The sequence below is a fragment of the Pempheris klunzingeri genome, chromosome 12, assembly GCF_042242105.1.
Source record: "Pempheris klunzingeri isolate RE-2024b chromosome 12, fPemKlu1.hap1, whole genome shotgun sequence".
In the NCBI taxonomy this organism is placed as follows: Eukaryota; Metazoa; Chordata; class Actinopteri; order Acropomatiformes; family Pempheridae; genus Pempheris; species Pempheris klunzingeri.
In genome coordinates, this window is record NC_092023.1 from 6939978 (window position 1) to 6954815 (window position 14838).

At 42.2% G+C, this 14838-nt stretch overlaps 2 protein-coding genes across 3 annotated transcripts in view; both read right to left on the bottom strand.

The window, feature by feature from the left end:
- Positions 1–1544: 1544 nt before the first annotated feature.
- LOC139211175 (dickkopf-related protein 1-like) lies at positions 1545–3061 on the bottom strand. Its single transcript, XM_070841451.1, has 4 exons — positions 2846–3061; positions 2576–2720; positions 2226–2360; positions 1545–2106 (listed from the first exon to the last, which is right to left on the bottom strand). The coding sequence occupies exons 1-4, from the start codon at positions 3059–3061 to the stop codon at positions 1841–1843; spliced, it is 762 nt and encodes a 253-aa protein (XP_070697552.1). The 3' UTR covers positions 1545–1840.
- Positions 3062–6879: 3818 nt separating this feature from the next.
- The window catches only part of LOC139210926 (cGMP-dependent protein kinase 1), a 71701-nt gene continuing 63742 nt past the window's right edge, over positions 6880–14838 (bottom strand). For both annotated transcript variants that reach the window (XM_070841135.1, XM_070841134.1), the window contains exons 10-18: positions 10365–10461; positions 10108–10247; positions 9445–9534; positions 9063–9204; positions 8443–8606; positions 8129–8251; positions 7963–8025; positions 7790–7856; positions 6880–7659 (exon numbers count right to left, since the gene is read on the bottom strand). In XM_070841135.1, the coding sequence (XP_070697236.1) occupies positions 7561–7659; positions 7790–7856; positions 7963–8025; positions 8129–8251; positions 8443–8606; positions 9063–9204; positions 9445–9534; positions 10108–10247; positions 10365–10461 (985 nt within the window). In that variant the 3' untranslated portion in view covers positions 6880–7560. The remainder of the gene's footprint in view (positions 7660–7789; positions 7857–7962; positions 8026–8128; positions 8252–8442; positions 8607–9062; positions 9205–9444; positions 9535–10107; positions 10248–10364; positions 10462–14838) is intronic.

Below are 14838 nucleotides of genomic sequence, written 5' to 3' on the forward strand. Positions count from 1 at the left end.
ACAAATTAGCTGTCAAATAAATGTAATGGAGTAAAAATTACAATGCTTCCCTCCAAAATGTAGTGAAGTAGAAGTATAAGGTAGCATAAAAGGGAAACATTCAAGTAAAGTACAAGTACCCGAGAGAAAGTGCAGCACTTGAGTAAATGGCCTTACTTGCTTTTTCAGTGACAGCCAGAGTAAACCTCACCTTGTCTTCCTCAAACTGCAAATACACGTCTATGAATGCAAACAGATAAAAAGGTTATCTGGCTTGGTCAGATATCAAGAGTGTCTTGCGTTCCTTTTGATCTGACACGAAAATCAAGCAGAAAGTACAGTAATTTCCTCACCATCTTCTAATCTTAACAGGTCTAATTACAGGCACCAAGGTGTATTTGGGTGGATTCATAGCCTACACATTAGAGCACATCTATTGCACAACAGCCAGGAAATGGGGTGTGCTGTGCAATTGGACGGACTGAGAGCCAAGATCCTTTTTTTTTAGTTGCATCACAGAAACGTAGGTGCTGCGGTGCACCTCATTTCATGAATCCATGTGTAGATTGAGTAAGATGAAGTAATTAGAGGCTTTAGTTTGGATAGCTAACTATCTGCTCTGTGGCACATGAAGGCAGGGAAGTTATAATTAGAAACTAGCCAGCAACACCAAAGGGTTAGGTGGCAAACACTCGCCAGGACACACATACTTTGTTATTACCTCTTTGCAGTTATCATTTGATACTGTGGCATCCTGTCCTGTTTTTAGTGTTTGTCTGATGACATAGGTCTGATGGACCGTCCTCTGCTTCCAGAGCAGGATGTGGCCTGTTGAGGCTCCAGTGATGACTCATTAGACTTGTATGTTTGTTGTAAGAATGTTTTCTCTGAGTGTGTGCTGGCACATAGTTCTGCAAATGTGTGTAATGAGTTTTGAGAGGCATATCTGGGCCAAACATTTAAACTATCCACTCAACCTCAACCACCGATTTGTGAAGACTAGGCTACGAGTTAAAAACCCCTGAGTAATTATTCAAATAACTCTTGCTCTGCACAGGGGGGTCATTGTTATTTATCCAAAAACATTTACCGTCAGTACCAACCAGTCAGTGAATATCTGGACTAAATAATTTAGAGCCTAACGACTGCAGGAGAATTTATATACACTGAGGGAAAACTCACTGAAACAATTTTCCAAAAGACATTTCTTTTGTTTTTGTCATACAATAGATGAGATATCGCAAAAAATAAGAGGTGCAAATAGAAGGAATGAGGTTATCATAAGTATTTAATAAAACAAATATATTCCATATTTTCTATATATAACATTTGCTTATAAAACATATAATATACAACATATTTACAATGCATGCACCATGGCTATAATACTGGTGTTGACAGAATTCAATAGCTCAAGTAAGTGCCACCTACTGGGTAATATTTACAATACAGTAATTTACTGCAATAACTGAGGCTTGAAGTTCCATAAAAAGAGAAACAAAACAGCTCTGCCATTACCAACAACATAAATTGATCTTCCCAAGATTTCTGAAATGTCACTTCCTAACTTCTGACTCCTCATCTTTTGATGTGGAATTGGATCAGTCCGTTTAGCACTGTTGAATCCCTCGGGATGTATCACTTTTCCAGAAATCATGTCTATCCTTCCGGGTGTCGTTTGTGTCAGCAACTTTGGCAGGAAAGAATGTCTTAGGTGTTGGGTGTCTATGTGTGTGTGTCAGCATCTCAGGTGTATGCAAGGCGGAGAAGTGTTTGTCAGTGTATGTGACTGATTTGTTGGGTTTGCTGAGTGGGTGTCTGTGTGTGTGTGTGTGTGTGTGTGTGTGTCCACACGTTTGTGTCAGCGCCTCTGACAGGTGTGTAGGTTCCGGGCTGCAGTCCTGCTGACACTGTGGTCTCGCTCTCCTTTCTCTGGTCGGCATGCCATGCCATCACCACAGTCGCAGCGCTGGAACAGCTCCAAGCCATGGGTGCCTTTTCTGCGGTGGCGCGTACACACCTGGCCCTCCGTCAGCACAGGCTTACAGATGCGGGACCAGAAGTGTCTGGCGCAGCACAGACCCTCGGAGCAGTCTGCAGATCTCAGGCAAGTATCCCCCTCTTGGCCTGGAGATGGAAGGAAGAGAAAGAGATGAAAATATGTTAGATGAAACAGACCTCGCTGAAAACTTATGATGGTTTTGCATGAACCTAAGTAAGACTGATAATCCTAACAGGACACTCACCTTTCACAGCTTGAGGCTGATGGCCATGGGCAGTGGGAGGCCTTTTGACATGATGCTCCATAGTGTTGTTTTGTTTGTGCCAGCCAGTGATGATGGATGCATCTGTACCATCTATGTCATTTGCCTGACACACACCTACAAAGGTCCAAGAGTGAAGGAAAGAGATGCATTTAGGTTCTGTATTTACCACAGCAGACAATAAGTCATCCGCCTTGGATGTATACATTAGAATGAATGGATATCAGTAAACGTGCAGACATTAGGATAGCGTGACTTTTCCCAGCAATCAAAATATCATCAGCAACTTAATAAATATCGGTATTCATTTCAAACGGGATGCCTCTGCTCACCGTTGCTGCAGCGGTTTCCTGCGCAACACATGGAGTCCCGTGCGCAACGCTTCCGGCTCTTTCGGCAGGGCAGGCAGGCGCCTCGGGCGTCGTTGCAGTATTCATCACCTCCGCAGTCTTCATCATATGTACAAACACCTGACTGCTATAATTCAAGAAAAAAACAAACAGACCGCTTGTCATTGAAGCACTAGAGTATTACTTAGCAAACTTACAGAAACGCAACTTTTGTCATGGCGCACGGAGTTGACTTTTACGCACGGGAATTACCTGCAAGGTGTCTGGCGGTGATTTGTGTCCCATGCTACCGGAGGGAGAGGTGCGCGGACTCGGGCTGACAGTGTCTGCTCCTTTGCTACCCGAGACACCGGGTAGGTTTTTGATGGCGTTGGAGTTCATCAGGACAGTCCCCGTGTAAACATCCCCAAGGTATCCAAACAGCGTGAGATACACAGCCAAGAAGCGATGCGCGGACGGTATCTGCATGATTCTCCCCTTAAAACTCTGTTGTGCTGCAAACACGCGGAAAAAAAATCCCCTCTGTTTAAGCTGGAAAAGTGACCGAGTGACAAAGTCCAGAGCGGCCTTGAGTACTGAATCCCAAAGTTTCCAGAGAGTTTCGGCACGATGCTTTCGAAGCCTCCTGCCTCTCAGTCCTGGGATGATCTCTTTATACATGTGGACCTGTTTGTCTTCCCGCCCCTCGCTGTGCACAACAAAGGCGGAGGGGTGGAATTTCAAAGAGAGCCCCACTGTACGGAAATGGCCATCTATTCTCCCTGCACAGGACCGCGTTTCACAATGTTTGTGTGATGATAATGACCTGCCAAGTCCGTCTGAATGCCCATCGCTTAGTGGAAATAAACTAGCCAGGACTTATTGTCAGGACTTACCCAATAAAGTCAGCATCAAAATCACACTTTAAATGAAAAACAGCGAAGATATTATGCAGGTTATTCTCTGAAATGTATTTTTTTCTTAAAAAGAAGAGTAAATTGTGTTAAAATCCACCAGTCGTGTTATTTATTCTAGATACTAACACTGATAGACTCGCCACACTATAGATATATTATAGTGTGATATTAATTAACCTGTTAACCTCTTTAAAAAAAACTCTACATGAGACAAAATAACTTCTTTTTTTTTGGTAACTTATTCAAATGATCAAAATCCCTTTGTTTTTCCAAACACACTGAAGCCAACACTTTAACAGTCACTATTAGCTGTTTTATTATAATGACTTTGATACTATTCTAAAAGAGCAAATCACCATTCTACTAAATGTGGTAGCACATTTTGTTCCTCACATTGTAGGAATTTTCTTTCCCCATAAACTCCGTTAGCCTTCCTTATAAAAAAAGCTGATCCTCTTTCTTTGACATTCAAGCAGCCTGCTGCCCTTTGGCTGCGTGGAGACAGTGATTGAAGTTACTTGCGTCGATTAACTACTTCATTTGATCCTTCTGATTGCAAAGGGGGCAATTACCCTCCAAAGTGTGCTTGATTACACCAGTGGCGGACATCAATGTGTAGGATATGCAGACCATTAAGGGGTGTGAAAAGTTTACCCAATTAATGGACTTCCGTGGCGAGGCCTTTCAGGGTTGACTGGCACTTTGAGATTAAAGGCAGCTCTGTTCTGTCCTGCTTTCTGACCCTTTTGGGCTCCTCCACCGCGAGGAATGTTCATCCTCGGGGGAATAATATTCAAATCGAGCCTTAAAAATGTGTATTAGGCTTCAGTCTGGCAGCCAAAGCCAGATAGTGGCACATTTTTCCAATAAACAGTCGAAATCAACATGAATATTTGTCCTCGATCTGTAATTTGTGAAATGCGTTTATGCGTCTGAGGAAAAAGGTTACAGGTGCTGAAATGCGTGATGAAAACGAGCCCTTTAGTTTCTCTGAAGACATCTTGGCACTCGGACGTCATCTGCTGGTCACGTAGCACACGTTTGAGTGTGAGGATGAGCGTGTGTGTGTGTGTGTGTGTGTGTGTGTGTGTGTGTGTGTGTGTGTGTGTGTGTGCGCGCATGAGAGAGAGATGCGCCATAGACACCTGACAAACACACTGTAGCACTTTGCTCGTTTGAATTGCTGTATATCTTTTGAAGTACAGCTTTTATCCCCACTTTACTAAATGTCAGTGCTGGTAAGGTGAGCTCCTTTGATGCACTTTGATCCCCTTTGATGTGGCAGAAGTGTCACCCTGTTGTTATGGCTGAAGCCATTCTCCTGTCCCCCCAAACAGATTTGTTGTGCGAATAACACTGAGACCAGAGAAGCTGAATCATCTAAGTGGATGACATTAACTCCAGGGCTGATTATTAGATCTCAGGCGACCTTAACCAGCTCACTTCAGGCTGAGGTGGCTGTCTTACCTGCAGCTCCCTCCTGTGGCAACTACTGCAAACTCCACAGCACGCGCTTCCAATCCAATCTCAAATAACTAAGAGACAAACACCACTCAAAAGTATTGTTTTTACTCTATAATTTTAAAAATCTTACATGTGGCACTCAAAATCAATTTACAGCAGAATAAACAACATAACACAAGGCAGATATCGGGTAACATTGCAGAAGGCGTCAATATAAGACTCAAAACCAGTGGTTTGTAAAGTGATGGCATACATAAGGCATTGTGATAAACGTAACCTGCCCTCAGTACAGTAAAATGCTCATGGTTTGCCCACAGAAGTAAGATTCTTCTCATTTTAGCTTCCTGTCAACATTATTCGATGATTTATATGATATAAATGTAAGCGTGTCAGACTGTTCGGCTTCCGTGGAATGAAATATGAGTCGAGCTGTTCGGCTTTATTCAAGCCAAACAATAAAATGAGAATTGGGATGATGGTGATCGATGCTATCGTACCATCAAAGATTGTCAACAGTGGTAAACAATAATATCATTTGTGTGTTTGTGAAGTGTTCGACACTGCAAATCATTCTTGCCATCTCTAAATGCTCCAAAGGTGACGGGTGATTTATTGTTCACTTTTTTTTTTTTATCAGGCCAGCTGTGGATGACTTCATTACGTACCATATCAGATTTGTAGAGAACAGCATGTCATTGCAGCCACATCAGATATGACAGAATTGTATCGTTTTGCTCTTAATAAATGTTCCTGTGAGATATGTCAAAAGTGTAAGCAGGGAATTTATTCCATAGAGTTTTGTCTTCCAGCAAATGACTAGAAATTCTGTCCACAGTGATAAATGTATTTATTAGGTATAGCAAAGGATGAGAAGCAGCCATCTAAGAGGACACATAAGTGTTGAGGTGTATATGTGTTCATGCAGCATCGGAAAGGACTCGTGATGTTAATTTTGTATGCCATTGATTTAAGGCACTTGCATTTCTTCTGATTTTATGTTCTGATTCTTGGATGTGAGGTGATGGGCTGGGTGTGAGATCGTGGTGCTAGTGGTCAAAGTTGTTTCACAAAGCATAGTCTCCTTTTTCTCTTTCGCCATCTGTCTCTAGGAGACGTTCTATCATTTCCATATGTGATTATGGTGATGATGATGATGATGATGATGATGATGGTAAGTCAAGATAATGTGAATGTGGTGAATTTTGCCTCCAATGGTTGTTTGGATAGTTATTGAACTTAACATGGTGAAACCTGTTTAAAAACCTGGAGAACATTACTTAGCACTACGTAACATGGTGTTAAGTGATATAAAACAAATCTTCACTCAAATTTACAAATTGACACAAGTCTCCAATTTTCTAAGGAAGGAAGTCAAGTACGTTACAAAGAAATCAAGCACAAAAAAAAAACTACTATACAAAAACAATAACCAGTACTGTCTTCTCACCGTCGCTCATTATAATTTATCAATAACAGCACCAAAGACATTGAAACCATGTTCACAGTTATGTCAGAACTATACAGGAGCGAAACAGAGGACGAGGCATTTGGGTGATTTGAAAACAAAATGAAGAAGAGTGTGAGTAGAGAAGCATTCGTATGCGTGACTGAAAGCATTTTAAAGAACGAAAAAAAGTGTGACTTCAGTAACCGAAGCTTAAAATGAGCTGTAACTGCTGATTTTCCCAGTTAATGGTCTTAAGTGCATAATAACACATTGCTTCATAGGAATACTAGCTGACATTTTGTGTGCGTCAGTTTGTGATTCATTAAATTTTAAGCAGGGCACTTAGAGTCACAACTCTTTCCACTGAATGCACAGTGCTTGTGCTTTTCAAGGTAGATTAATCTTATATAAAGTGTACTTGGTATTTGATTTTAGTCCGGGTTGTGTTCATGTGTGAGAATGTAGCTTGTAAAACCGTACATGCTGTATGCCATATGGATATTAAATAAGAAGAAAATCAGTGACATTCAGGTTAGTCTTGAGCACTTGATACCAGTTTTACTTGCAAACTGTAGTGTCTTGATCTCTGGAAAGTATCGGAGATTGCAGCAAGGAGCTGCAGGTCAAAAACCAGGGAGCGACTGCAGTAACATCTTTTACCCTCCCAAAGTCCACCAAATAATTCACCAATTGTGAAGAAACAAACAAAACAATCAATCATCAGCCTCCTCTTTTTGAGGAGTCCATCATCACACTCATAATTATCCTTGAACCAAAACTAAAGACAGACTATTGAGCATTCACCCACCAAACATCTTTCCCTGTTACATGGGAAAGCCTGGCTCCATCACCAGCCTGTTGTATTTTGTGTATATGCGTGTATCCCTGCACTTTCTTTGCCTTTAGAGCCGAGTGTAAGACAACACTGAAGAAGTGCTACAGCAGTCCCATTATAAATGCTTGATCCAGAGCCACAGTGAAATAAAGGCATATCGGTGACCCAGAGGGTTTGCCATCCATCCATTTATCTTCTTTTCCATTTGCTCTCTTTCATTTTTAAAGCAGTTTTTTTTTTTTTTTACAACACATCCATGTCCTCGAGATTGCCCCCAAGCCAGCAAAAGAAGAGTTTCTGATGGTTTTATGGGAAGAGGAGGGCTTCAAAAATCACCGTCCCAGCCGGAGTTGTCGTCAGGAGGAGGGTCCTCGTTGTCCTCTGGGAAGCTGTCGAAGTTACTTGTGTCGACTGCTGATGTGACCTGGTAGAAAGGCAGAAGAGTAATTCACAGAAAGACAGAACAAGCAAACAGCAAATGAGAATGAGACTAACAAAAAAAGCAACTAGAAAGAAAATTGTAAGGAGTGAGGCTATCGGCAGTGTGCACTTACATTAGGGATAATAGGAGGCGTCAATGTCCCCTTCTTCAAGCCCTCCCAGTTAAAGCCCTCGAACCATCTGAAGGAAAAACAGCATCACTTCCTCATTATGTTTTACTGCAAAATTATACTGTGACGAGAAGTGAATAAATAAGAGGATTATGTACATTTATAGGCATGCTTACTTGTGCTTTTGGATGTCTTTGACACCATTTTTCAAGTTTCCCAGTCGTTCAGAAGGATTATCCCTGCAGTAGAGGAAAAAAAACAACATATATGATGAATCAGCATACAGACCAGGCAAGTGAACGACTCAAGAGTTTAAACTGTTGAAAGCAACCATATTCACACCTGCATAGCTTTTTGATTAGGTTGGCAGCATTTTTGGTAATTTTCTTTGGAAATTCGATCATGTCGATGCCTCTCAGGATGATGTTGTAGGTTTTCATGGGATCAGGGCCAGAGAATGGAGGGCTGCATAGAGGCAAAGATTTTAGTCTTGAATGAAAAACGCATTAGGATGGAAGAGTTTTAATAAAGTGGCTGCGTTCAGCGGTGTGCTAGTGCGCTGAACTGTCACGTTTGATGGTCACTTCTTTTTCAGGAAAGTCTTTCAGGCAAACTGAAGATATTTGTTGTATGGACATGCCCGGGCTTGTGTGTACCTGCCAGTTAAGAGCTCAAACATGAGGATTCCTAGAGACCAGTAGTCAGCTGAGATGTCGTGGCCCTTGTTCAGAATGATCTCTGGTGCTACATACTCTGGCGTCCCACAGAAAGTCCACGTCTTCTTCCCAAACCCGATCTTCTTGGCAAAGCCAAAGTCAACCTGAGGAAAACACAGTCAGACGCAGTTGAGGAACTGTCTGTATTTTTCTTGGATCATAATCATTCTATAATGATATAAGAATGAATATGATCGTATTCATGTAATCATGGATTTCAATTTTACAGTCGTATCTTAATGCTTTGGCATGATGGATAGAAAGAGTTGAGCAGCTGGTTGCTGCTTTGCCAAAATCTACAAATGTGTTTCTGTGTGAGGAGAGAAAGGAATGACGTACCACAAAAACACAAACACAGAACCCAACCGCAATTATTTACTTTTCTTTATACTATGATTATCCTTTTATTTACAACCAACATGGGCCAAATGTTCAAATGTAGCATCATAGAAAGAGTTGATTTCTCTTATCTGCAGCATTTCGGACTGTCACAACAGACAGAAAATGTGATTCAGAAGGTTTTTGGGTGGTAATCACTTATTGATCTCCAGTTTACCTACCAGTTTGGCATAGCCCCTGTGGTCCAATATAAGGTTCTCTGGTTTGAGGTCTCTGTAGATGATTCCTTTGGAATGCAGGTAGGCGAAGGCCTCCACCACACAAGCTGTGTAAAACCTGGTGGTCGAGTCCTCAAAAGAACCCCTGGAAAGACAGCAGGACAACAGAGCCGACCTGTGAACTGTGTGGTAGACAACTGCACTAGTTCAGCAAAAACACCTTTTCTCAAAACATGGCTCAAAAACTTGAGGTTTTAGAATTATTACTAGAACTGCAGCTCTCAACATGTCATCATACTTACTCTTTGTATCACTGGCATGAACAGAAATATGACACCGCGAACATATTCAGTTATATCTGATATCCTGGTGAAATAAAGCTTACCGGTCTCGAAGAATGGTCCACAGCTCTCCTCCTAAACAAGCTTCCATCAACATGTAGAGGTACTTGCTGTCCTTGAATGTTCTATAGAGTCTGAAAACACAAAAGTGGATGATGTTCCAAACTTGTTATTAAAAACTTTTAAATGTAAAAATATTTGATGGATGTTTAGTTCGAAATGTGCATCAGTTAAAGCACCTTTATGCTTTGCTTTAGGCTTTGGAATGTAATTATCTAATTAACACAAATACAATCTCCAGCTGTTTAGGGAAGCCATTTTTGATCAAAAATACCTCAGTTATCTATTTTAAACACAGTATGTGGTCAGTATAGAGCCATATGTTTTTGTTTCGTTTAGAGTTTTCCTATCCAAATGAATGAACAGCTTTATTTATTTGGAGCTTACAGGGACAACAACTTTGACATTGTGTACATATACATTATATGTATTGTAAAACTCAAGGGCCCTTACTATTTTATTTCAGGGTCAAAAGAAGTCAGAACCTTTTCAATTACACGGATCTATTATGATCGTGTATCGTGTATAGAGGAGAGAACATACAAGCTCCTCAAAGAACGTTTTGGTGATCAGGGCCATATAGTATGTACAGCGTATACAGTAGACTGTTTCTATTGTCTGTCAGTGAAGCCGTTCAGCAGTCGTACCTAACAATGAAGTCAGAGTGGGCCTCCTGCATGATGAGTTTCTCTGAACGAATGTGCTCTTGCTGTCTTGTGTCGACAATGTGCCGCTTCTTCAGGATCTTCATAGCGAAGGTTTTGTCCTCATCACTCTTGAGCTGAACCTGCAGAGTGACAGAAATAAAGAAACACAAATACGCAGGTCAGCCTGGTCTGCACATGAACCTGCACAGACGTGTAATAAATCACCCATTTCACTGTCACAGTGCAATGTCCCCTACCAGCTCAACACGACCAAAGCCACCAACGCCCAGAGTGTCGATGATGTTGAAATCGGCTAGGTTGAGATTGAAGAAAAACGCATTTTCTGCTTCATACCTGTGGTGCCGGGGAAAGGGGAAAAAAGGCAGAATGGGAACAGGATTAGAGATGAGATGAAGGATGAAAGAAGAGATAATCCACTTTCAACAACCTGAGACAAAATATCCGTCTCTCCTTCAGTCTATTTGTTTGCAAATCTTAGAGGATTTAAGTCATAGTAATCTATCAAGGATGTTATTGAGGATGTGGAGAATAGAAATGTGAACATGTGAACAGGATGTGTTTGAGTCCAGCCCACCGGCAAATCACCGTGACCTCTCTTTGAACACAGACTATCTGTCCCCAGTATGTTCTCACTCTTGATAGGACAGAGCAAAGACGGGACATCCGTCACACGAGCTGCTCACTACTCAGCTGCCACCGAACACCCCAACATGCCACTGCAGACCTGCACACGCTGGCAGCGAAGATTGTTTCCACGTGTCCACCCCTTATCCCCAGATGCCCCGTGTCTTCTTTGGTTATTGTTTGATCCAGACAGAGTTTCATCAGCTCAGTCTCTGGATCAGTGGGCTTAGGACAGATCTGAGCCTGGGCAGCCCTTTCTGGGTCACTCAGAACAGACTATCGCCTCAACGTCAGGCCTTTTCTCGCACAACAACAGTACAGCTATCTGCCAATAACAGATATTGAACAAAAAATACCCCTAAAAGGAAGATAAGTCGTCTTCTTTCATGGAGCAGCAGGGGTTACATTTATTTACAAAACATTTAAACAATGTTCTGTGTACTGTTCACGGTCAGAATGTGATAAATACATTTTACCTTATGTGGTCATTTGTAATGTCAAAAGAGAATTTTAGTCCATCAGATCCACAAAAGACATCAGTTACTCACAAGTGGGAACAATTAAACCTTTTCTCTAAGCTGCATGCCTGTTGGCACAGTGGCACCACGTGTTGGCAGGTCACTGAGCACAGTGTTTCTCAGAAACACGTCAGGTTACTAGGACACTCGCTGTTTATTTGTGTATATAAGGTCACTACTACTAGCATGTAAGATTTACAGGTGATCCTTTCATCTTTTTCTCCCCTCCCATCGCCTGGAAGCCGGCCAAGAAAACACTCCAAATCCCAAAATGCTCTCTGCTTAACAAAAGGATGGAAAGAAGTAACCGAGAGCACATGAACTGCTGCATGTGGGACAGAGTTATTAATAATATCAGGGTGACCAGCACGTGCACACACATCAGACATCTGCACACAAAATCTATGAGGTGAGGACATGAGGTGTTTGGGTCCTGTTAATGAAGAAATCCTCGCAAATTATTTGAAGATGTGAAGGACCCAGGAGTGAGCGGATCATTTTACATTATGCAGGTCTTTTACGAGGTTTCATAGTAATAATAACAATTGACCAGCAGATGGCAGCATTGTTCCATTAGGAGCATCAAGGTGAGGAGTAAATACTTTGAGCTGATGGACTAAAGTGTGCCTTTGAAGGCTGAGCCACAAAATGAGGCTATTTTTTTTAAGAAGGCAATGGAAGAATCAACCCATCTTTCAGCAAATAAAATAGGACAACCCTGTAAACAGATGGTAATGTTATCAATCCACTGCCATTAAAAATAGTTTTAATAATTAGTTTTGTCTCACCAAAAACACTTTCCATCACTCTGTCTCAACCGAACACACAAGTCAGTGAATAGTTGATGTGATGAAAGCAACAAACAATACTCATCTGAAAAAAGAAAAATCTGTATAAGAAGTACACTACACGTGTATGTCCATGACTCAAGCAGTAGATGGAATATGATACTGGTGAGCAATCCCAGAGGGACTGGAACCATACATCCTCCCTAAATAGACGTCTAAATCATGACCTTGAATGAAAACTAACACAGAGCTCAGCTACATCCAACACTGTAATGTCATCCTGGTCAGTTAAATAGTACATGTATTTTGAGGCCCCTTCTATGAGGCTGAAATGGCACGTTACTTATTTCTGTTACAAATCCAGCACTAGCCCTGCAATACAACGTTTTCCACTGCGGGTCAAGTAGCACCCCAGTGGGTGATAATGTGTATCAGAGAATGGATGAGATCATAAAAAATGATGCAATTCCCATGTGCCCAAGTGTGTGGGTGTACATGTGAGAGTGTGTGTGTGTGTGTGTGTTATTATCTTCATTTCCTTTGCTCCGGTTCTTCTGACCTCAGGAGAGAGGAGAGGACAGTATGTCTGACCACAGAGTTGACTCATTAAATGCCACTTCTATTCAGTGATTCCTGGTTATTGAACTCCTACAGCTGCTCAATAGACGTGGGGCGTGCTGCTCCATACTCGCTCATTTTTTCTCATCCATCTTCAATCAAAGAGGTTTCTTGCCGGACGGGCTCTGACCGGCAGTAAGTGGGAAGTAAATTATTCATACTCAAAACAGCAAGTTTGATGAAGTCATATTTTAGATACTTTAATTTGGAAGGAAAATTAGACTAATTTCATGACAGAACATAAAATGAAAGCAGCTGTTGACCTATCAGAGGATAATCTCAATTACTTGTTCAATCTGAGTACCAGGAAACAGAATTTCTTTAATTCTTATTATTATTGTAGACATTTTATGCCTTTGTAAACAGTCAGTAGTATAGATGACGGGGCATGAGGGGGGGGGAGTGCAGGAATCACATGCAACAAGCTCCCTGACTGGATGCAAACCGGAGGAATCTCAGTTCAGAGTCAGAGCTTCAACCCATAGACCACCAGGACGCCTCACACCAAGAAGGTTCCAGGTTTGAATCTGCCGACCAGCTGGTTTGCAGTTTGAACTTGGAGGCTTTCTTTGTGTGGTTTATAGACAAGAAGTCTATTGTATGTTATGTGCTTTTGTTGATTCTCTCCTTATTCCGGCCTCCTCCCACAGTCCAAAGACATGCAGGTTAGGTTACCTGCATTAGGTTCACCTGCCACTAAATAGAATGCTTACATTTGTGCAGAAATGTGAGAATAAGATTACAACAGAGCTGGATGTATTCGCTTTGCATTGTGTAGTGTGAAAGCCCCTCCTGCGGAGAAAAGCAGCAGCTTGATCAAAAGCAATGTGTGTGTATAGCACGTGGCAGGGAGGCAGCCTTTGAAGAACCTCAGACCTGTCACCCTCACAGAGAGCAGCTGTAGTTTGCTGTATAGTTACAATACTGCTGCGTGGTGCTTATCCGCTGTGACCAATTAGAGATAGTTTCCATCACCGTGGGAATCTGACTCAGGCTTTCCTCACCAAGAAACAAATAGGCTCTGCTGGGTGGGGAGCGCCAGCGAGAGACGATATAAACACAGCATACGACAGGGAAAGCTACCTTAATCAGGGTGAGAACCGCTTTGATGTGACAGATTTCAGGGAGCAGAGGGAGCGAGGAGATTCAGCTCTGGAGAGAATGAGGTTGATGATAAGGTTATGAGTAATAGCCATGCAGAGGCATAATTTGTTGCTCATTTTCATAAAATCAATCTTAAAGTAGCTCCCCTAAAGACCTAGTGATGGGAAGAAGGGGTTAGAGAACAGCACACTGCCAATATCACACACATCTGCTGGCAGAACACTCATCAGTGGTAGTGAGCCATAAGGGGAATCTAGCCAGGGCTGAATGCCAGAGGCGAGCCACTGCACTCTCCTTTATACCTGTCGCCTCTCTTCCCTCAGCGTCTCTGTCCAACACAGTAACTAGTGTTATGTTCTGCTCTTTGGTGACTAAACTCCGCTAACTTGCAGAACATGACTGACACTAGCTGACATGTCTGCAGTCGGCCAGAAATCCAAAGCATCAGACACAAGTCTAGTCTGATTTGTCACCCATCTGGCTCTCTCGCCGTCTCTCCTCACTCCGTCCATCTATCTACAGTGCATCTCTCTCCGTGGCGATAAGCTGTCCCTGCTCCCTTGCTCGCTGTAATCTGTCATTACCGGGTTCCTGTTTCTCCTCACCTTCACTCACACCACAGCACCAAGCGAGCGAGGTATCAGATTATACCAATATGTAGCTGCCTTTATCCCAAGATGCCCACCTCATTGCCAAGGTGCCTTCTACAGTGTTATTCTCTTGTTTCCATGGCAACAATAAATAGAGTACATATTAATTCCTCCACAAATAGAGGCGGAGGTCATAGCCTCTGCTTTCTGGCCTGCCACACGGGTATTGTGCGGTTACGCAACAGACCTACAGGCGCGATGCATCTATGGCTGGCTGAGAGCGCATCTCTTTCTGAAATGTTACAGCTGGTCACGACATGGCACAATGTTTTAAAAGGTTACTGAGGCTGCGAAATTAGAAAAGAAAAGACAAACAAAATAAAAGTCATGTCCAAAGCCCAAAGCGATAGGATACATTTGCTCAGTGGGTTTTTTTAATTAACTCCCTGCAAATTAATACATTTCTAA